The 23,842-nt window shown below is 49.7% G+C and overlaps 1 protein-coding gene across 1 annotated transcript in view; it reads right to left on the reverse strand.

Annotated features, from left to right (window-relative positions):
• The window catches only part of Tmem132b (transmembrane protein 132B), a 238,253-nt gene that overhangs the window by 114,248 nt on the left and 100,163 nt on the right, over window positions 1-23,842 (reverse strand). Inside the window, exon 3 of the mRNA XM_060382307.1 lies at window positions 22,157-22,303. Within this exon, the coding sequence (XP_060238290.1) occupies window positions 22,157-22,303 (147 nt within the window). The remainder of the gene's footprint in view (window positions 1-22,156; window positions 22,304-23,842) is intronic.

A 23,842-nucleotide genomic window follows, 5' to 3' on the forward strand; every position in this document is an offset into this window, starting at 1 on the left:
CAATGGCTGTCAGGGGAAGGACAGCTGGAGTTCTTCCCGGCTGTGGCCCCTGGTTGGTTGACCAGATGGCCCACGCTCGCGTTTCTGTGGGCAGCAGTAACTGGACTCTGTGGGTTGATTTTTTTTTTTTAAAGGAGAGAGAGGACATGAAGTTGAGAGAGAGGTTCGGGATGTGGGAAGAGGGTCCAGGACAAGCAGAAGGGGAAAGAGGTGGTGAGTATGACTGAAATACATTATGCGCACGTAAGCAACTCCAGAAGGGTAAATGAAATACTATATAAAGGTAAAAAATAAAGCTGAAAATGTGTTCCTTGTGTGCACATCACTGGTCCGAAGCTGTTTCAAGGGGCCCACATTTTTGAGACTGAATCCCTCTCTCTCTCTTTCTCTCTCTCTCTCTCTCTCTCTCTCTCTCTCTCTCTCTCTCCACAGCCCCTGAACTCTCATGTAACTGGCTGGGGCTGGCCTAGAACTCCATAACCTTGAACTCTAGATCCACCTACCTCCCCCTCCTGATGCTGGGATTACAGGCGTGCACCACCATGCCTGGTTTGTGTGGGGCTGGGGGTGGAACCCAGGGCTTCATACACGCTGTGCAAGCACTCTCCCAACTGAGCCACATTCCTGTGACTGAAGCCACACACACAGAGCCAGGCTCACTCCCACACTCACTGCCATGCAGCTGAGGATCTGTGTGTGCCGAGGGATGGCTGGCTAGAGTGCTCGCCCGGCCTCCCCCAGAAAATCACGGGATCTCTTCTCCACTCAAGTCTCGTCTCCCTGGTGCCAACACCCCGGGGAGGAGTTCCAGAAAGCCCCGGAGCAGCTGATCAGTGCTCTGACATGGAAGCAACACACACAGCAGCCACGTACAACTAACTCAGCGCCAGAAACACGGGTGCTGGAGCTGCATTGCCTCAACAGTGAGCCAAAGCCATTGCACATCCAGATCCCTCACACAGCCTTGGTCTGATTTCTTTTGTAGGTTGAGCATGGGTGCATGTCTGCACATGTTCATGTGTGTGTATATGCATGGATCTGTGTGGCATGCATCTGGTGTGTATGTGTGTATACTATGTGTGTGCTATGTATATGTATGTATATGTGGCATGCATGTGTATGATGTGTCATGTATATGTGTATGTGCAATGCATATGTGCAATATGTGTGATGTGTGTGTGGTATGTGTGTATGGTGTATATGTGTGTGTGGCATGCATGTGTGTGATATGTGTGGTGTGTGTTGTGTGTATGGTACGTGTGTGGTACGTGTGTGGTAAGTGTGTGGTGTGTGTGATGTGTGTGTGTGGTGTGTGTGGTATGCGCCTGTGTTTGTGCATATGGAGTGTGTGATGTGTGTGGTATGCACACGTGTGCATGCATGTGGAGTGGGGGGGGCGCACATTTGTGCAGAAGCTACGAGTCACCGGCAGAACTGCTCCTCAGATGCTGTCCGCCTGTGTCATAGGACAGGGCCTATCCCTTGCTGGTGTGACTGACAGAGGCTCCGCCCATATGTCCGTCATCACCGGGTCAGAAGCGCGCAGAGCATCTTGCATGTCGGTGGGGGCTTTGCTATGTGGTTTCGTTTTAAGGTCTGGGGCACTGAACTCGGGTGCCGTTCACCACAGTCTCCCCCAGCACCACACTCTTTGCCTTGTAAAATCCCAGGACCCTTGGAGACCGCCCATGCCGGGAGACCTGTGTGTGAAAGGCGTGACCTGGTCCAGGAACCTGGGAAAGTGAAGAAAACATGCACACACACACACACCACACGCGGGTGTGTGAGAGCCACAAATCACTGCGCCTCCTTGCACTGATGAGATTCTTCCTGCAGCCTCAGCCCGGCTGTGGTCCCTCCGCCCTCGGGGGCGCCCCCACGTGCCCCACCCTCCGTGCCTTCCCGGAGGGCAGAACCGCAGACACGTTTCCTTTAGTCAGGGCCAAGCTGTGATTCCCACAACTGTCCCCCAGGATCAGGCTCTCACACAGCCGGCAGCCTGCCCTTCCAGAGGCGGTCCCGGGCCCTCCCTCCCGTTCTCTCCCTCCCCACCTCCGGGCCTGACACCCTCCGCCCCCATTGTCCCCCTCAATGCCGAGCCGCCCCCGCTCGGACCCCCACCTCCCAATTAGGAAGCACTCCAGAATCCCCGGAACCGCGGACGGCTGGCCGCTGCCGTCTATTAAACTCGGAGTGCGGAGTTCTTTTCAGAAGTAAGGAGCCTTCTGTTCCGATGGCTCGGGGCTTGGATGGCGGGCGAGTCTCGATTTTAATGAGTGCAGTTCAGCGTGGAAGCGCTTCAGCCTCCGCACTGAAAGAAAGGTCTCTTGTTAGCTCCGCAGAGGGAAGAAAAGCATCCTCCCTTCTCAGCCCAGAGCTGATCCACAGTTTCCCTCCTGATTAGCCACAGCGAGGCGGCCCAGGGCCCAGATGCCCTCAGCTGCTTCCACGCCAGGCAGGATGGTCCCCTTCTCCTCCTCTGTGCCGTGGTTATACACGGAAATGCTTTCTCCTTTAAATTTTAGGCAAAAGAAAAAAAAAAAAGAAAAGAAAAGGGGTTATCACAAACACCCTATATGAAAGACCTTCAGATATCACCCAGGCCTCTGCTCCCTGCTGGCAATTAGTTGTATTGCCAGGGGACTGGCCACTCTTGGTACCCTGACTGGCAGCGGAATGAAAGGAATAATCAGAAATATCACACACACATGCACAAGCACACTCACAGGCACGCACACAAGCATGCACACACGTGTGCATCCTCATCTGGTTTAGGTGGGTACTCCATCATCTTTCTGTGCCATTGCTGACACGTAGACACTCACAGCGGCAAACTCGGATGACAAGAATTCAGCGTCAGTGTTCATGTTTTACACTCGCCATTCTAGTCGAGATCCCGGCTTTTTTCTTTAAGACAGGCTGCCGTGGTTTTTAGTGGCAACTTGGCATTCATCACAGGGTACCGGCTACGTAGGTGGGTCTGAGCCAGAAGCCCCCAACTCCGTCTAAACAAGCCCTACTTGAAAGCTCCATTCAGCTCTCCGGGGCCATGTGCACGAGCTAAACAGTAACACATTGAGCAAGGACAAGGGCTGTCTTCTGTTGGGCCTGGCCCTGGTCCTGGGGAAGAACATGAGGACAACCTGCCCAAACAGTGATTAACAAGGCAGGGACAACCGGAGGGCACTGTGACTGGCCGTGGCATAGTGACAGCAGGCTTCGCACACACCAGCCTAGGAATCTCTGCCGCCTCTAGGCCTTGGCGACAGTCACCTGCCCCCACAAAAGGGCAGCGGTTCAATAACCTAATGCACGCTAGAAACGCCCAAGAGTAGAGAGTGGAGGAAGAGTACAAAACGCGAGGCCTTGGGGTGGGAGGAGAGGGCTCCTTGGTGAAGCGACCTGGCTCTCCGGGCATGACGACGCGAGCGTGAATCTCTGGCACCTGTGAAAAGCCAGACATTGTTACACACGCCTGTGACCCCAGCATTCAGGGGTGGAGACAGGTGGATCCCATGAGTTCACTGACCCTTAGGAGACCACTGAGCTTCTGGTGCAGTGAGAGATTCAAAATGAAAAGGCAGAGAGAGAGAGAGGGAGGGAGGAAGACATTCCTCAAGTCCTTCTGCCATCCAAGGGCATGTGCATGAGCTCAGGAACCCACAGGCTCATGTGCACACAACACACACACACACAAGAATACAAAGTCCCCTTCAAACACGCATGGTCACAGAGTCCTGTTGATTCATGAAGCATCTCTGACTTGCTGACTGGGGAACACCAGGAGGGACACTGTGCTCTGCTCTGTTCTGCTCTGCGGTTTTCAGTATTTGATTTAATTTCAGGTTGCGGGTCTTGAGCAACACCGGAAACAAATCTAAAGATAAGGCCTGTCAGGACAGTGTCAGGAGAGTATGCGTGCCTCGAGTGGCCTTCGAGACAGCAGAGGAATGCCCTCACCATGAGGATGAGGAAACGGAGGCTTAAAAAGAAAGGCACGTGGCAGGCTGTTGGCAGCCCTGAGCCCAGACTATCTCCCCAGAACAGTGTCCCCAAACAGTGCTGGTGCTATCAGCATTGGAGGGGAGGGACAAAGGAGGGAGGCAAAGGAGCAGAAGACAGCATTCCCTCTCAGAAACCTACAAAACAATTCACCAAATGCTCTTGCTTAAAATCCACGCCATGCTGGGCATTGGTAGCCCACACCTTTAGTCCCAGCACTTGGGAGACAGAGGCAGGCAGATCTCTGTGAGTTCAAGGCCAGACTGGTCTATATAGTGAGTTCCAGGACAGGCAGGGCTACACAGAGAAACCTTGTCTCAAACAAAAAAACAAACAAACAAACAAAAAATCATGCCGTCAGTGTTAATCCTTGAATACTTACACACTACTGAAACCTCATTAATTGCTCATATTCCTACCAAGCCAATAACACCCCTTCAAGCCAGGTACATGCCTGTAATCTCAGCACTCAGGGAGGCAGAGGCAGGTGGATCTCTGTGAGTTTGAGACCAGCCTGGTCTACAAGGCAAGTCCAGAACAGCCAAGGCTACACAGAGAAACCCTGTCTCAAAAAAAAAAAAAAAAGCAAATAAGTAAATAAACAAATAAACCCCTTCAAAGTATCAGCTTATGTGCACCCTAAACTGTGAGCCAAAATGAATCTTTCCTCTCTTAAGTCATTTCTGCCAGATATTCCACAGAGTCAAAAAAGCAGCTAGTACACATGTACACCATACATGTATGAAGACATGCATATACCAAAATTTGCATTCCTACATGCATGCACACCCACACATGTGCATACACATTTGCATTCACACATGTACATATGCACATCCATAGGCACAGGCATAGACATAGACATGAACACCCATGTATGCGTGCATTCACACACACACACACACACACACACACACACACTCATGTACCCTCACACAAATGTGCACATTTATATACCTTAGGTGGTCCTGGATTGTTCCAAGTTCACAGTTAAAACTAAGCCTCATAATGCCAGACATGTCCTTACGTCTCTATTAAACGCCAGAAAAGGGGCTGAGGAAGAAGGCCTGGCTGGTAAAATGCTACCAGTCAACCATGAAGACCTGAGTTCTGTCTCCAGCACTGGCACAAAAATGCTGGGCACACCTGTAACCTTGGCACCATGGGAGAAGAGGCAGGTAGATCTCCGAGACTTGCTGGCCAGCCAGTCCTGCCTGACCAGTGAGGTCCAGCGAGAGAGAGGCCCTGCCTCAAAAAAAATAAGTGGAGATCAGCAAAGAAAGACACAGCCAATGCTGACCTCAGCCTCCACAGGCATCCAAACACACACACAAGAGATGAAGATTTGAGTCCCCAGGACAAAGGTGAGAAAGCTGTCGCGTGGTGTCCCAGTATTCTTCCGCAGGCTAGTCAGGTGACTGAACCCGTCAAAACTTACCAACATGCAGTTCACAATGGATGTGTCTTACTGTATCAAAATTATACCTCAAAATTTTTCATTTTTCAAGAAAAGCAATCACAGAAGAAAAATTACCTCAAGAGAAAAAAAAAAAAGTTGGATTGACAGTAACTCCTCGACAGAAACAGTATAAGCCAGAAAACAACATAATGATATATTCAAAGTTCTGAGAGAAAATAACTGCCAGCTTAGATTTCTGTTAAGCAAGAGAAATACCCTTCCAGGATAAAAATGAAATGAACGCATCTTCAGACAAACAAAAACTGATGCAATTCACCTGCGGCACACACTGGTTAAACAGAACAGGGGGGGCACAGAAGAATAAAGCCAGATGGAGGAGTATGGAGGCGAAGAGAGAGACAGTGGAGGAAAGGATATACAGTAGTGACGTGAAGACAATATTTTTGGCAGCATCTTGTAGCTTTATTTTACATCTGTCTTTCTTATGTGTATATGTGTGCCTATGTGTGTACACATGAGCGTGGTGTCTACTGAGGCCAAGAAAGGGACTAGAGTTACGGGCAGTTGTGAGTCACCAAGTGGGTGCTGGGAATTGAACCCAGGTCCTCTGCAAGAGCAGCCAGTGTTCTAACCATTATGCCACCTCTCCAGCCCCAATGCTGCTGATTTCCACCAGTTTCTTTTTGGCTGCAATTAACATGGAAGACATGTTTTTTTTAAAAAAAAAAAAAAAACAACAACAACATACATATACACATGTACAGGCACACACACTCACACTAATGTACCAGGAAAACAGCAGCAGCAAAGTGTTTTTCCCCATCTGTTCCATTCCCCAATGTCAACATGCCCTTGCAAGACTTTCAAGGTCATAGGGAGCAAAATAAATAAAAATGCTTCGTCGATTTAAAAAGTAGAGTGTCCTTGGTGATGTTGACATAAGCCTTTAATGCCAGCACTCAAGAGGCAGAGGCAGCTTGATCTCTTGAGTTCAATGCCAGCCTGTTCTACAGAGTAAGTTCCTTGATAGCCGAGGCTACACAGAGAAGCCCCATCTTGAAAACCAAAAAAGAAAAGTACAGTGTCTTTTGGATAAGGAGGTGTTTTTCCACGTGAGGCCTAACTCCATCTTCCCATCTTCCAAAGCAAGGAGAATTGGGAATTAATAAAGGACACCCCTTCTTTCATCCGTGGACATCCCAAGTAGGCACAGCACTCCCCAGCCACAGTGAAGGCAAGCTGAACAAATTACCCCAGAGGCTGGGAAATCCACCTTCATTCTGCCTGCCCTTCCCAACCTTGGTGAGTTTCACAGTAAACATCTTAGTTTACTATCGCTAAGCCACCAGGGAAAACAAAGTCTACCATTGTTAACAGATTTTTAAGAGGAAAAAAAAAAAAAAAAAAAAAAACATTTTTTCTTGTGGTTTTAATGGGTTACTTAACTCTGGTGGCAGCTGCTGACAATTTTTTTTTTTTTTAATGTAAGCACTGCTAGCTGTAAGTCCTCTTTGGTTATTACTGTTTAATTACAATGCTTCCATTTGAGCTGAAGGTAAACCCACTTTCTATCTGTAAACTGTCAGACAAGAACACAGACCAAAAGCCAACGCCGTCACGATGAGCGCCCCATGCTCCATAATGTGTGCTGAAGTTGCTTCTCCCAGACCTAAGAGCCCGTGGTGGGATGGGCAAGTGTGCTGGCTAGTTTTATATTTATGTTCTAGCATAAACTTCCTAGACTCATCCGAGAGGTGGGAGCCCCAGCTGAGAAAATGCCTCCCTAAGACCTGACTGCAGGCAAGCCTCAGGAGCATTTTCTTAATTAGTGATGGATGGGGAAGGGCCCAGCCCACTGTGGGCGGGGCCATCCCTGGTCTGGTGGTCTCAGGTTCTATAAGAAAGCAAGCCATAGGGAGCCAGCCAGTAAGCAGCACTCTTCCATGGTTTCTGCATCAGCACCTGCCTCCAAGTCGCCACCTGCCTTGGCTTCCTTCGGCAGACTGTGATTCCGGGCATGTAAGCCAAATGAACCCTTTCCCCTCCAAGGTGCTTTGGTGATGGTGTTTCATCACAGGTAAGACATCATGTAGTCCTAGAGTGAGCAGGTCAGAATCAAGTCCCTAAGAGGATCATTGACCCAGTAGCAGCAACAGGAGACGGAGATGCCACCACCCCTGGACCTGTGATGTGCCCCAGACTCTCACCCAGGTTCTCGTTCCCTTGTGGGAAAGAATCTCAGGACCAATCAGAAGGAAGAACCGGAATTTATGAAGATGAGATTCTGATGTAGAATTAAATATGAGGGAAGGGGGGAACACAGCAAACGCACAGGGCACACCCAAGACACAGGAGCAGCATTCTCAACAGACATGCTCAGTTTGGCTGTGTGTTTTGTGAGACAAGGCCTCAGGCTGGCCTCAAAGTCAGTATGTAGCCAAGGATGACCCTGAACTTCTGATCCTCCTGCCTGGCACCTCCTGAGTCCTGGGATTATGGGTGTGTACTGGCTGGATGCTGGGGCTCAAAGTAGGTGCTATGTACACAACAAGCAAGCACTCTGCCAACTGATCCACAGCCCGAGCCCCATAACTGTCTTAATGCGTACTGTTTGGTGGCTTCTAAAGTTGAAAGTTCAAAAGGTTCCTAAAGGACTCTTATTTTGTTTTTCTTTTTTTTTTTTTTTTTCCTTTCGTTTTGGAAATGAGAACCCAGCCTGATGCCATCACAGGCTGCTGAGATAGCAAGAGCTCCTTCGGGAGGAAACTTGCCCATACTGTTTGTGCCTGAGCAAAGTTACCCAAGCGTTTCTGGGATTCTCAGAAGCTTGCGGACTCACAGCCAGGAAAGAAAGAGTGTTCCCTATGCACGGACCTTAAGCCTCAAGCTCCCCGCCACACTAACACTTCCATTTCAAATAACTCTGTATAATAAGAATATTGTCCCCTCAGGGCAGATATCATCCCCTCTCACAGCAAATTTTATTAGCTGCACTAAAAATTTCCAGCATCCACCAGACTCCAGAGCGAGGAGCTCGCCTCTCTTTCTGTTGTGTCTCCCTGATTCTTCATCTCTCTGGCCTACCTCAGCCCCCACTGAGGTCGCCAGGAATGGATATCTCATAATCCTCCGTCGCCTTTGCCAAAGAGCATCCACAGTCAGAGGAAGCCTTAGAAATATTTCACTCCCAGACCTGGACCTTGCCACTCCAGCCTGCTCCCCAGGACTCAAACAATGGACGGCGCCTCCTCATGCACCAGGTGTGTGGTGGAACTATCACTCTGTGAAATTAAAGGACCAGCCAACCAAACCCTGGCACCGCCCCTTGAGACAGGGAGAGCTGTGTTGCTCTCAGCATGTTCAAGAATGAAGGTCGCCGGGCCGTGAGGTACTGAATGGCATCATCATCCTGGCACAGTGAGAACACAAAGACAGAAAGAGGATGAAGAAAGTGGGAACCACATCCACCACTTAGCCGACTCTCTCACAACCGAGAGTTGCTGACTAAAGGCTAGGGGTCCACTCTGACACCAGATCTGCTTCGTTTGGCCCACTCGGCATTCATCATGACTAACATTCAAGCTGAGGATATGGCTAAATTCATAAAGTGCTTGCCTGCCGTACAGAAGGCCTTAGGTTCCTTCCCCAGCACCCCACAAATTGGGTGTGGTGGCACACACTTATAATCCCCGCACTTGGGAAGTAGAGGTAGTAGGGTCAGAAGTTCAAAGTTATAGAGAGAGTTCAAGACCAACCCAAAGCACACAAAACTCATCTAAACTTTAAATGTTTATTTATTTATCTATTTATTTATTTAAAGGTAAGAGAGTAATTTTAAAAAACAGGCATTTCTATCCATAAAACACACCTCCAATCACCTCCATTCACAGGACAGATGATGTTTAAGATGTGGCTAAGAGAAACCACCTCTATGGGCTTAGCCTGAGTTTTCTATCTCATTCTGCCCCCTCCCTGTGACACACATAAGAAACTGAGGCACAGAGGCCAAATCACAGGTCTAGAGTCACATGGTTAAATAAATGACAGGTGTTATGATAAGCCCAGATGGGGCTACAAAAACCATAATTTTAAACAACAGAAGTCTCTAGAAAATTCCAGAAAGTCACAAAATTTCTCCAGTTCATGGGTAATGTTTAAATCCACAGTACTGTAGACTCTGGATGGCTCAAAACCCAATCTTCCCCACTGGCTTTCAGTTTCCAAGGCCGCCCTCCCACCCTGAAATTTCCCACCCCTATCTTCCAGAGGCTGAAGGGAGCAAGGAACAAGCATGTGGCAATTTCCTCTGAGCTTCTTTTTTTTCTCTTCAATAAGTCCCAGCCTGGCTACCCCATAAAGCATGTGCTTTATTTACTGTCATGGAGAAACAGACTAGACCTGATATCCCACTGAAGCGTCCAATTTCATTTGCCTAATGGCATGGGTTAGAAATGTGTGTGTGTGTGTGTGTGTGTGTGTGTGTGTGTATGCTTTGGGTGAAAATTGTCTTTTTAAAACTCCTGCATTTAAGCAGCTTTCTTTGTAATAGCCAGAATCTGGAAACAACCCAGACGTCCCTCAACCGAAGAACTGAATACAGAAATTGTGGCACATTTATACAATAGAATACTACTAAACTATTAAAAACAAGGAAATCATGATATTTGCAGGCAAATGGATGGAACTAGAAAAGATCATCCTGAGTGAGGTAACCCAGTACCAGAAAGACATGCATGGTATATACTCACTTATAAGCAAATACTAGCCATATAATACAGGATAACCAAACTACAATCTACAGACCTAAAGAAGCTAAACAACAAGGGGGACCCTAGGAAGGATGCTTAATTCTCATTCAGAATGGTGAACAGTATAGACACCAGAAGCGGCAGAATAGGAAGAACAGAATGGGAGCCTACTATAGAGAATCCTCTGAAAGGCTCCACCTAACAGGGGATTGAAGTAGATGCAGAGATACAAAACTTTGGGCAGAGGGCAGGGAGTCTTATGGAAAAGGGGGGAGGGGATAGAAGGAGCCAGAGGGGACAGGAGTTCCACAAGGAGACCAACAAAGCCAAAATATCTGGGCCCAGGGGGTCCTGCAGAGACTGATGCACCAACCAATGACCATGCATGAAGAGGACCTAGAAAACCTGCTCAGATGTAGCCCATAGGCAGCTCAGTCTCCATGTGGGTTCCCAAGTAAGGGGAGCAGGAGTTATTTCTGACCTGAACTGGTTGCCTGCTCTTTGATCACCTACCAGACCACAGCAGAAGAAGATCCAGACAGTTCTGAAGAGACTTCATAGGCTAGGGTCAGACAGTAGGAGAGGAGGACTCCCCATTTCAGAGGACTAGGAGAGGGAGATAGGAGATTAAGGGGGAGGGAGAGTGGGACTGGGAGAAGATGAGGGAGGGGGGCTAAAATGGGGATATAGTGATTAAATTGTTTTTTAAATTTTTTAATAAAAAAAAACAACAATACTCCTACACTTGGATTGAAGTCCTTGGGGAGTTGGGGTGGGGGGATATGAATCTACCAAAAGATGAAATTCCCTGGAACTTGCTATGTAGACCAGGCTGGCCTTGAACTCACAGAGATTCACCTTCCTCTGCCGCTGAAGTGCTGGAGTTAAGGATGTGGGCTCCCATGTTCCCACCAGCCTCATTTGATTTCCACCATCAGGTGCAACAGACAGAATTCCCATTTAAGGATCTGTTAGAGCTAATCCTTCCAGGTTACTCTGGAAGCTTTGGTGGCCCCTGCCTAGTACCCTGAGGTACCAGCCTTTCCCCTACCTCTCTCCAGTTGCTGACAAAGGGGCTGTGGTTAGCTTTTTCCATTGTTTCTTTCTAAATGGAAACCTTTTATTTGCTTATCAATCAAGGGGACAGGCTCCATTGTTGCAAAGAGAAGCACTTTCCCATCTCTCTGGAAACCATCACTCTCCCTGCCCACCTTCCCGCCCCCTTTGGATACAGACGTGGATACTGATGATGTTAATTTCAGAGCCGTTCACAGGACATTCATTCTGTGCCAGACAACGTTGCAAATGCCTTTCATAGAGAAGAAAAAGTCATTTATTGGATCTTGCAAATTTTCTCCCCGCCTTGAAGTTGAAGAAACTGATTTAAAAAAAAAACCTGCGCTGAGTGAGATAACTAGAAATACAGTGCTCTTGGAAGGAGGGGGTAGCTAATGCCCAGCCTGGATTCCTTTGTTTGTTTGGGTTTGTTTGTTTGCTTGTTTGTTTGTTTATTTTGGAAGGTGGGGACTGTAGGGAGCAGAGGGCACAAGGACAAGCCAGAGCCTGGGCTTTATCTGAACAGGACATCAGAGTCTGCTCCAGCAGTTAAATCCAAGCTTTGCCGGACCCAACACTGCCAGTTTCAAGTTCTTCCAGAACCCCCTAAAGTTATGCTTCCTGTCAAGTTTGTTTTTTAAAACTTTCTGTGTGGGCTCGGGTGGGCAGAGATGTGCAATGGCCCTCGTGTGGACAGAGGTCAAAGAAAGAGTTGGGATGTTAGTCCTCACCTTGTTTGAGACAGGGTCTCTCTCGTTGGCTGCTGTGAACGGCAGGGTCTCCATAGAAGTGGTGAAATTGTGGACAGGGATTCTATATCCAAAGTCATGTGAGTCCTGGGAATCCAAATTCAGTTCCTCTGCTCCTGTGACAAGCACTTTACCCACTGAACCATCTCCCCAGCCCAAGTCTGAACTTGAAGAAAAAAAATTAAAATAAAATTAAAAAAAGCCTCAGGTGGTAGTCTCTGGACTGCTGAGTTGGCCATGGGCATTGGCCATCGTCCCCACTGTCACCGTGGGGTGACTTCCCTTCAAACAGAACCAACAGTGGGATGCACTTGACAACAAACACTCCAGCAGCCATGGAAACTCACTCTTGTAATCCCAGCACTCAGGACACTGAGGCTGGGGGGTCGCCATAAATTCAAGGGCAGTCTGGGCTATAGGTGAGTCCTATGCCGCCATGGATTTTTACACAAAACCCTGTTTCAAACAAACAAACAAACAAACCAAACAAACGAAAAAAAAGGTAACAATTATGTCTTTCCTTTGCATGTTGTCAATCAAAAGTAAGACAAGGGGGCCCTGGCTCCTTCATTAAGGGAAAAACAACGTGGCCCTAATGAGTCAGTCCACACCAAACGCTGTCAAATCCATCATCCCTGTTTTATCTTTTGAAAGTGATTAAACACCACTTTCTTCCCTTTGGTTGCAAGATGCCGGCGACAGCCAATCTATCACGGTGTATGATCTATCTTGGCATCTGCCGATGTTTCAACTGCAGAGTTTCGCATCCATCATTTCCTTACCTGAATCGCTTTTCAAAAGAGAAGAGAGATTTTAATTCCGCCTCTCGACAGCACAGGAACTAAATAGTGTGAGCTTTTTCTCCCACAAAACACCAGCAGCAGATCCATAAACTCAACCAGAAGAACGCACACCCAAACGAAGATGGGGAGCATGGCCTTCTGAAAAGCACAGTGCCTGAGGATGCCAAGAGGGGACATTGGACCTCCCAGTTCTGGAGTTACGGGAGGATTTGAGCTTCTATGTGGGTGCTGGGCACAGTACCCAGGTGCTCTGTAAGAGGAGCCAGTGCTCTAACCACTTAGCCACCTCTCCAACCCTGCTGTCATTTTTTCATCTTGGTAATATGTCCCCCATCTTAGTCACTGTAATACATGTCTGTCACTGGTTTTAGTATTTTCAGGGATGTGCAAATTCAGGGATGTGCTTTTGTCCACTGTTTCTAGAACTTTCTCACCAAAAAGGAAACTCTGTTATCATTTACATTCAGTTATCATTACCTGTCTCCCACATACCGCCCTGGGCAGGTACAACCATGGAGCTGCTTCCTGTCCCTGTGGATTTGTTTATTCTGGACACCTCGGTGATTCCTTTAAACAGAATATGAAGACTTGCCTCATCTAGTTCCTCATTCCCCATCAGCCCACCATTCCCGTGTGTGTGTGTGTGTGTGTGTGTGTGTGTGTGTGTGTCCGTCCTCGGGATGAGAGCCAGGACTAGACAGGTACTCTAACAATGAGCTACATCCCAGCCCCTCCCACTGGGGGATTCTAGGCAGGGGCTCTTCCACTGAGCCACCCCCAGCCCTCAGCTGGGCACTGTAGGCAGGTGCTCTTCCACTGAGCCGTGCCCTAGCTCTTTCTCCATCATTTTTCAGCTACTTCCTTGCTATTGCTTTGGCCACCATTTCATTCTTTCTCATGCAGAAACCATTATTTGCCTAGACCCCTCTTCCACGGCTGATGGGCATGTAAAATGGGGCAGGTGCCAGGAGGGACCTTAATGTGAGAAGCTGAACAAACAGCTCTGGCTCTAGAGTGGAAAACAGCTGTTCAAACAGAAATGTGTACGAGCTGTTGGCAACAACAGCACTCACAACAGCCATGGGGGAGAGGGGCCAAAGATGTCTGCCCTTACACTTGAAGCATCCTCCTGGTGCTGAGGTCAGGTTATGGCAGAACTTAGCTGCCCACATATACTGAGGACCTCTCTACCAGGAGCAGCCCCCAACTACAAAGTCCAAACAAAGACATAGGGTCAGGGCTGGAGAGACGGCACAGTGGTTAAAAACGTGTTCTGGCTGCTCTTGAGTTCGGTTCCCAACACCAGTATCTTGTGGCTCCAAACCACCTGTGACTCCAGTTCCAGGGGCATCGGACGCTTCTGATCTCCTCGGGCACCTGCACTCATGTGCACATACCCACACAGCAACATAAATAAAAGAAGTAAGTTCAAGTTAACAAAGGGAGAAGTAGGGCCCCACGCCCTCCCACCCCATGGTCCCCAAGCAGCCACTCCCAAGTAAAGGGCAGATGAGACCCCTGCAGTCCACAAGGTGCTCGCCGAGTCCCACTTCCTCGGTGCTTTTATGCAGATCCCGTCAACTACCAAATGGAGCTTGGTGGCTCTCAAAACCCACATCCATCAAAACTATAAAGGCAGACATAGCCGCGCTCTAAAGATGGACCTGGCTTGAGGGGCAAGAGCAACCTGGTACCCAGAGAGATACAGAGAGTGTCTGGACGTTGGGAAGAGGCGCACAGAATCATGGGAGTATCTCACCAAGCTCAACAGAAGAAAGACTCATGAGGACAGTCAGGAGAAGCGTTCGGTCCATCATGGTGGAAAGTCAAGTGCTTCCCAACATGGGAAGCTCCATGACATTCAGACTGAAGGATGTCTATTTACATATTTGTATGTGTGTGTACATATACATGTGATGTGATTGCCCTAGATCTCAGGAGAGACCACTTGCAAAGCAGGAGACGCTGGGGGCCTTCTCGGGAAGAACCCGAGATCTCCTCTCGATTTGGGCGTGGTCACCTTGCGAATGCAACTTTGTGACATTCCATAATAAGGCATGCCTGGGGGCTGCGCTTTATCTCCCTCTGTAAAACACGTTTACCATGTTTGAAAGGAGAGATGGCTCAGCAGTTAAGAGCACTTGCTGCTCTTTCAGAGGATCCGAGTTTGGTTCCCAACGCCCACATCGTGTAGTTCGCCACCACCTGTAACTTCAGCTCCAGGGGATCTGACGCCCTCTTCTAGCCTCTTTGTGAACTTACGCTCACAGGCTCACACCCCCACACACAGAGTTAAGAAACAGCTAGGCACAGTAGCTGACGCCTGTAATCCCAGCACTCAGCAGAGGCGGGAGGATCAACAGGCTGTGTAGCCAGCCTCAGCTACACAAGTTACCTCAAAGCCAGCCTGTGCTATCTGAGGTCCCATCTTCTACATAAACTAGTGGAGCTGAAAAGCAAACCCGCTCTAAAGATGTGGGTCATAGGGAAGCTCATTCTGAAGTGGCCCAGAAGTACCTTCCAGGGGGAGCCTGTAGCATTCTTATACATGTCACCTCCAGCACTCATTTAAGACAAGACAAAGTTTCTCCGACAGAGGCCTCCCCCCAGGTGCCCGGGAACAAACGGCTTTTCATGGGAAGCGTTTGTTCTTCTGTTTGTAGGTCAGAGGCATTGACTGTGAAAACGGCACGTGGCCTCTAGAGCAGATGGAGGCGATGGTTAATCTCGGCTGTCAACTTGGTAAGATACAGAATTACCAGGGAGACTGGCAGCTGAGCATGCCTGTGGGGGATTACCTTAGGGAGAGGTTAACCGAGGTGAAAAGACCTGCCCACTGTAGGCAGCAACATTCCCCAGGCTTGGATCCTGACCTGTATCAAAAGGAGCTGAACACGAGCATCCATCTCTCTCTCCTTCCTGACGTGGAAGCAACATAACCAGCTGCCTCATCTTTCTGCCTCTGATTTCCCCACCGTGATGGACTCTGTGCCCTTGAACTGTGAGCCAGAAACTAACCCTTTCTCCCTTAAGTTGCTTTTGCCAGGGTGTTCTTATCACCGCAACGGGAAAACAGAGACACGAAAGAGGAAAGGCAGTTCTCACGGATGTGAAGATGAATCTGAGCTAGGCTGGGCGCCAGTGTCACCAACACATGCAATAGAATTCTGACCGGACGATTATACTCCAGAGTGCCCATGGGGGCGGGGTGGGGGGGAAGTGTGACACTGTTGGTTTTAGGCCAGTGTACATCAGTCTGTGTACCTTTACAATATGTTAGAAACGACAGTGAGAGCCTGCCTCTGTGTCCTTTACATGGCATAGGTGAGACTCTGTCCTATGCTCCCTCTTCTAGCAGGCAACAAGCGAAAGAATCACAGGCCACATTCTAACACTAGTTGTTTGGGTTTTTTTTTTTTTTATTATTCCATTCATTTCCTTTGCTCTTCCACCTTTGTTGCCCTCTAACAAAATAAAGCTTTCTCCTGGCTCCACTATCCCCAATCCAAGTGATTACAGTGGCTATCTTCCAATTAAAACATGGCCCACGCATGTGTCCCCATCACAAGCTGGGACTGAAGCCAGCCTGGCTGAGCATGAAGATTGCACCTCGCTCTGGCTCACAGAATTAGCAAAAGCAATTCCTCAAACAGCCTGTGCCCAGCCCACCCACACTCCAGGCGCTACCGATCAGAGCACCATGACTCCGTGCCCGTGGAGCCAGAGAGCCACCCCCCAACCCAAGGCTGCACCCCATTTCTCCACACAGAGCTGCCAGGCCCCACAGCAGGCTCCTGGAGTTATCTGGAATGAGACCCAAGTCCTAAGAATCCCATGGTGTCGGCTACCCATCCCCCCCACCCCCCAGCAAGCCCCTGGAGCACAGTGAGTGTCTAACGCCACTGTCCATACTGACCAGTTACTGCCTCCTCACACAAGATGCCCTACTGAGGCAGCCAGCCACTGATGTCACTGGTACTCCAAAGCTACCATCCTGCAAGCTCCAGCCTGTGATAGAGTCAGATGGAAGAAGAGGCTGGTGGACCCTGTGACCATCAGGCTCATTGCAGCAAGGATGCTCACATTGAACACTCAGGACAATCCTTCCTTTCCATCCCAGACTCTCTCCTCCTCAGTCTCCTTTGTCCATGGCCACATCCTCTAGAATTCCTACCCAGAAAACTGATGCCTCTCTACTTCGGTGCCCAGAGCTAGCCCATTGGTCTCTCTTCATGTTGGCCGTCTGCGGTGGTTTGAGAATGGCCCCCATCCCAGCACATGCTCCACACACACACCCCATTTGCACAGATGCATAGCGATACCTGAGCAAGTGAATGCTAAAGGATGCTTGGATTAGGAGCCTGGAACCTCCACAGAGGCCCTTTCACCCTCTAGTGACTGGGCCAAGTTTCAGGGTCAGTGTTGAAGGAGCATGTGGGTAGGTCTGTCCCCCTGGGGACTCTGGTGTCGTGTTGCTGATCAGGAATTCCTCCCGGCTCCCCTGGGTCCTGACATGAGACTGGCAGAGGTGGAACAGGACTGTGTGCTGGAGGAGATGGGATACCTGGAGACACGCTGGGAGGGAAGGCCTGTCCGCTGTTGGTCTGAGATGGGAAAGTGGGGATAAGCCGTGCAGGGGTCTGAGGAAGAAATGTCCAAGCAGAAAAGAGCAAGTGTCTGGTAGTCTGTGCAGCCCTGTGTTCAGGAGGTAGAGACGGGGGAGCCCCCACGGCTTGCTGGCTGACTAGTCAAGTCTAGCCCACTCTGTGTACTCCAGCCAGTGAGAGGCACCCTGAAAAAGCAGGGTGAGAGGAGGTGGATCTCAGAATGCAAGGCCAGCCTGGTCTACAAAGCAAGTTCTAGGACAGCCAGGGCTTCACAGAGAAACCCTGTCTTAAGCCCGCCTTCCAAAAAAGGCAAAGTGGGCCCTGGAGAGGTGGCTCAGTGGCTAAGGGTGCTGGCTGCTTGATAAAAGGATGTATGCCTAGTCTTATTCTAACTTGCTATGTCATGCTTGATTGCTATTCCTGGGAGACCTGCTCTTTTCTGGAGTGAAACAGAGGAGGAGTGGGTCAGGGGGGGAGGAGTGGGTCAGGGGGAGAGGAGAGGTCAGGAGGGAGTACTGGGAAGAGAGGAGGGAAGGGAAACTGAGGTCAGGATGTACTATATGAGAGAAGAATGGATGGATGGATGGATAAATAAACAAATAAATAGCCCTAACTACTATTCCAGAAGAACCCAGGTTCAATCCCCAATACCCACACGATAGCTCACAATCATGTAACTCCAGCCCCAGGGGCTCTGAAACCCTCTTCTGGTCTCCAGGGGCACCAGGCATGCCCACTGTGCACAGACACACATGCAGAACACCCATATGTATAAAATAAAAATAATCAGCCTAAAAATACATATAAAGCCAGGTGAACATCAACTTAGATGCTTAACCACTGACTCTGGCCTCTGCACGAACGCACACATGCGAACCCACGCATGTGAACACACATACACACCAATTGGCAGCTATTTCCTGAGGTTTGAGATGCAGCTGACCAGTGACCCAGGGAGCTCACTGGTTCGGAGCTCACTGTTTGCGCGCTCACGGTCCCTCGTCTCCCTTTCCTCTCCTTGGGCTCCCTGTTATCTCTTCCAAACATTTCCGAATTGCTTACTCTCCTACTCCGTCCTCCCCTGGCGACTCTGGTGTTTATCTCGCGGTCCGTGTCTCTGCAGCTCATGTCTCCTCCCCATGAGCCTGCGTTAAAATATTTCAAATGAAGACCTTTACCGCCCCCTCAGCGGAGCATGCTGGGCCTTTCCCACACAACACGTTTTTAATTCTTATCACAGGACTTCAGGCAGCTTGTACATTATATCCTATTAAAAACCCTCAGTTCCGCCCGAGGTTGCCACAATTCGGAGATTACAGTGTTCTGCGGGGTGTTCTGCGGGGATATATTCATGTATTCACTTTGCTCGCCAGCTGACTTGGTACGTGAGCCTGTATTTCACACCTCATTTGATACCACAGTGAGACCAACATATAAAAAGAAGCAATTATTTATTTAGCTTATGGAATAGTTTCAGAGGGATATTCAATTATGTAATGGTTTTAGGAGGCTGTTCCTAGGGGTAGACTGTCATGCTGGAGTAGGGCTGCCTGCTGGGAGGGGGCGTGAACACTGAACCTGAAGGAGGGGCCTGGAGAGAGGGAGCGGAGCCCCTCTCATTTGCAGAACGGCCTCCTCTTTCCAATGTAGCGTTTCTAGAATTTATTCTAGAGGGGGAAAGGAAAAGCCACAAAACCAAAAAGTGACCACCACTTCTGAGAAACAGAATTCTTCTTTCCATGTGAAACGTGGCCATGGGCCACAGCGACGGCTCAGCAGGAGAGAGGGCTTGCTGGAAAAGCAGAAAGACCTGACTTCAATGCCCCGCCCCCATGTAAGAAGCTGAGCATGCAACCCAAGCCCTGTGGGAATGCGGGGACAGGAGGATCGTGGTGGCTCGCTGGCTGCCGGCTGGGTTCAGTGAGAGACCGCATCTCAAGGGAACGAGGCTGCGACTGATAGATTCCTCCCCTGACCTCGTGCGCACACACGTGCACATATACCACACACGCAAACAAAATGTTGTCACTCAGCCAATAGGGCATTTCAACATGTTAACTTCCTCTGTATATACCATGGAGGCCATCTTTATGAGTCTAATGCTCTTGGTCTCCTCCAGCCCAATGTCAGGTTTAATGATGCTGCATTTACTGGTAATGGTTTCTTCTAACTCATGTCACTGAGAGTGTCCACAGCCTCAGAAGCCTGTTTTTCCACTCTGCCCAAGCCCTTGGGGAACACTGATCCTTTAAAGCCTGGCTCTGAGTTAATCTGGATGGACAAACAATCCAGGTTATTTCAGGAAGAGCCGGGACAGCCCTCCTGGAGCTCACACTAGACCCAACCAGGAAAAACAATGCACTAAAGCAACAGTTCTCAACCTGTGGGTCGTGACCCCTTTGGGGATCAAACAGCCCTTTCACAGGAGCTGCCTAAGACCATCAGAAAACACACAGATGTCTACATTCTGATTTATGACAGTTACAAAGTAGCGATGAAAACAACTTTATGGCTGGGGTCACCACAATATGAAGAACTATATAAGAAGGTCGCAGCATTAGGAAGATTGACGACCACCAGCCTAAAGGGACTGCACAATCAGAGGGCTAGTGGGAGTCTCTGCCCAAGACACTGCTCCCAAAAGGGAAGCACAGCTGAAGAGAACCATGGGAGGGGGGGCAGGATAGGGACAGGTCATGGGGGAAACTCAGAGCCCCCACTTCTGATGCAGACTGCTGTCAGCACAGAACTTAGTGGCAGCCATGGGCAAGGACACCTGGACTCGCACTCTCCCCCTGTGGAAATAAGCACATCAGACCCCTGTGCCACACAAAACTGAGCTACGGGCCTGGGTAGAGCCCATCTTTGATGCCTGCTTTTCACTCACTTCCCCCTGGCCACAGGGGAAGAGGATGCATTCAGCACCAACTCAACTTGCTGTGCTGGGGTGGGTGAGTAGAGGGGAGCTCCCCTTCTCTGGGGAATAGAGGAGAGAGAGGAGGAATAGGGAGAGAAGGTGGGAGTGGGAGGAAAGAAGAGAGGGAGCTATGACTGGAATGTAAAGTGAATAAATAAATAAAAATAAAAAGATTTTCTTAAAAAAGAGCACGGCCACTATACCCACTGACTACCCTCCCCTCCCCACATGCTCTGGCAGCAAAGTCTGCTCCTCTACACAGGTGGAAAGCAACTGTGGAAATTGACCTCTCAAGCCAGCCTGCTCCTCGGAAGGGAGCCCACTGTCCATTACTTAGATCTAAACCAAAGCCTGGCTTGGGGGAGATGTGGGGTTTCAGGAGGAAACGGTACTCTTTTTCAACATTTAGGCACTCAATATTTAGGTACTGTGGGATGAGTCTGTGATGCATGGAAGGGTGGCAACCATCCTGTGGCCATGCTTGGAAGATGCCCAGCTGGCCACATGGAGTGCCGCTGTGCAAACCCACCGTGAAAAGATCCACCTCTGCCTTTGCTGTGTGAGCCGGTGAATCCCTGCACACCAAGCGCTTTTGGGAAACGACCTGCAACTTTGCAACTGGAAGCCCTGGAGCAAATATTGACAACTCAGGACCCAGGGTGCCTGGCAGGCACACTCAGATATCCAGAGAAGCCCTGGTCATGTGATGTCACAGCCCCACTCTATTTATGACGCTGTCTGCAGAGGGGAGTGGGAGGCATCGCAGCTGACATCGGACCACTCAGCCTGAGTCATTCCTCCTCCTGGAAGACCTTCAAAAGCAGCATTACACGGCTGTGGGGTTGGCTGGGGTCACTAAGAAGTGACAGCACACGCCATGCAAGTCCATTGAAAGAGCTCAACCTCCCACACGGCCCCACTCATGCCCCACGCTGACTCATTCCCAAAGGCCGTGTATCTCCTCGGCCTCAAAGGACCCAAAGCTAGAGAAGAAAGAAGAGAGACAAGGACATTTATAGGGATAAGTGACACAGTGACCAAAGCACTGGGCTTCACCCCCGGGCGGGATTAGCAGCCACTCACCCAGCACTGTTCTCTGGCCCAAAGTGGGAGACAGACAGACAGAATGACTGACTGACTGACTGACTGACTGACCAACCCACAGTAGAGGAGGAGAGTGGAGGCAAAGGGATCTTTTCTCCCTCTGCTGCCCAGGTGGTCAAACACCCTCCCTCACTCACCTCCCCCCCACCTCCATCGCTACTCTAAGCCAGAGTCTGAGCTGCAGAAGTGTGAGAAAACCAGACTTGAGATTCTGGAGCCACGGGACCCCCACGCCCACCCCCAGGAGTGGGCCCATTGAAGCAGCTCAGCTGGTAAAGGTGCTTGCCTCTTAAGTACTTGAGCTGAAAACCCCCTGCCCCCATAGCCCATAAGAGAAGGGATGACCAACCCCTAAAAGCTATCCTCTGACCTCACATGCACCTTGACACACAGACACACACACAAATAATTACAATAACAATAATAATAAATTCAAATTTTAAAAAAAGCATCGAGGGTCCTTCTGGCTCTCTAAGTGATAGATTCTCCCCTCCCCCCGTTTCAGCCTTCACTTCTTCATGGAAACAGTGACAATGATAACAATGTGGCGATAAGTGAAAGAGGGTCATTTTTGAGACAGGCAGCATCACTGTGTATCGTGGGTGGGATCATCAGGGATGGCTGCCCCAGGCCGCCATGCCTCCCTGCAGCGGCTGCACCAGGCCAGCGAAGCCACGGGAAGGTCCAGCCGGCGTCCTGAGCATGTCATGCTGTCACCTGCTCTGGTACAGCCCATGTCACAGTCCTCACCTGCTCCGTGTGTCCGGGCGGTGGCCCACGCAGGACAGGGCAGCCGTGGTCTGGGTACCGTCCTCCTCAATTTCCTCCTGCACTGCCCACTGGTCCTCGTGGCTCACCCGCACTGCCGTTATCTTCACACCCGAGGCCGCCTTGATTCTGGGACATAAGAAGAAAGCAGATGCATAAGAAAACGGGCTTCGCCTGGTCCAGGTGCCTGGGAGATGGTATCCGTATCACACAGAGAGCGCCTTCCCTGGGGGCTAGCAGGAAGGGGGTCTATGAAATAGTTTTCTGCTAAGACTGATCTTAGGGACAGCAAGAGGGCTCAGTGGTTGAAGGCACTTGCTGCCAAACCTGATGATCTGAGTTCAACATCCGGAACCCAAATTCCCTCACGTCGTCCTCTGACTTCAGCACACCGCCATGGCACAGACACCCACCTCTACACACACAAAGTAAAGAAATAAATGTAAGGAAAAAAGTCAGTGCTGATGTGTGATGGCTTCCATGAGAAAACCCTGAACTTGGAAATCTGAGGCAGTAGAATTGCCACAAGTTCAAGGCCAACCCGGGCTACATAGTGAGCCCCTGTCTCAAGAAGAAATAAGTAAATAAATAAGTCCTGTCCTTTTCACAAGTGCCACAGCAGTTGCTACATAACTCCAGTTCTGCCACTGGCTTTGAAACTAATACTTTTACGCAAATTTTATCTTAATAGTAAAAGAAGAGGCAAGGGGCCAGCAAGAGGGCTCAGTGGGTGAAGGTACTTACCACCAAGCCTGAAGACCTGAGTTCAACCCCTGGGACCCACATGGTGGAGGAGGAGAACAGACTCATGCAACGTGCCCTCTGACCTCCACGTGTATACCATGGTACACACATAGCCAACACATAGCTACTAAATATATCAATAACCATAACAAAAAAAAATTATGTGAGGAAGGAGGAGCCTCCCATCCCATCCCAGGAGTGACTGAAACACGAAAGGACGTGGAGTCTGTGTTAAATCAGCGGGGAGGCCCAGGTAAGGAAGGCTTTCCCGGCAGGGTCTGCAGCATGAGCCATGTCTGAGCCCAAGACCGGTTCTGAAACCTGGCTCAGCCACCTGCCTCAAGGAGTCTGGACTGGGCTCAGATATGACAATCCCTGCGTGTCCATCAGATATGAAGATGGACTCTGCCTCCCTCTCCTTTCCTGTGGCCCTCCGAAGCTCCAGCCTGGACAGCACGCTCCAGAGGCTCCAATGTCACCCCTCTGTCACCCCCCCCCCCCACCTTCTCGGGATCTAATCGTTCTTCCTGCTGGATTCTGGTCTTAATCTCCCCTTCCACAAAGCTTTCTTTCTTGACACCATGACATCCTAGGAGTTAATTTATGCATCCCACAAACAGAGACGCCCTGTTCCATCCCTGCCTCCAGGCAAAGGAGTGATGGAAGAGAACGTTCCAGAAACTGTGTCTACAGTCAAAGTCCTTCTCACTGAAACTGCACCCTCTGCTTGTGGGTTCTCACTATTGTAACAACTCACAGGGATTTTTTTCCCCCACAAATACAACAGCTCAGAAGCCCTCCCTCAAGCTGCTGGTGATCAGAGGGGTGAGTGGGAATCACTTACAGGTTAGCCAGCAGAGACCCCTGTGAGACCCGAGGTATACCACTGAGCTTGTGAGACTCAGTTTCTCATGGATGAGAGCC

The sequence above is a fragment of the Meriones unguiculatus genome, chromosome 4, assembly GCF_030254825.1.
Source record: "Meriones unguiculatus strain TT.TT164.6M chromosome 4, Bangor_MerUng_6.1, whole genome shotgun sequence".
Classification (NCBI taxonomy): Eukaryota; Metazoa; Chordata; class Mammalia; order Rodentia; family Muridae; genus Meriones; species Meriones unguiculatus.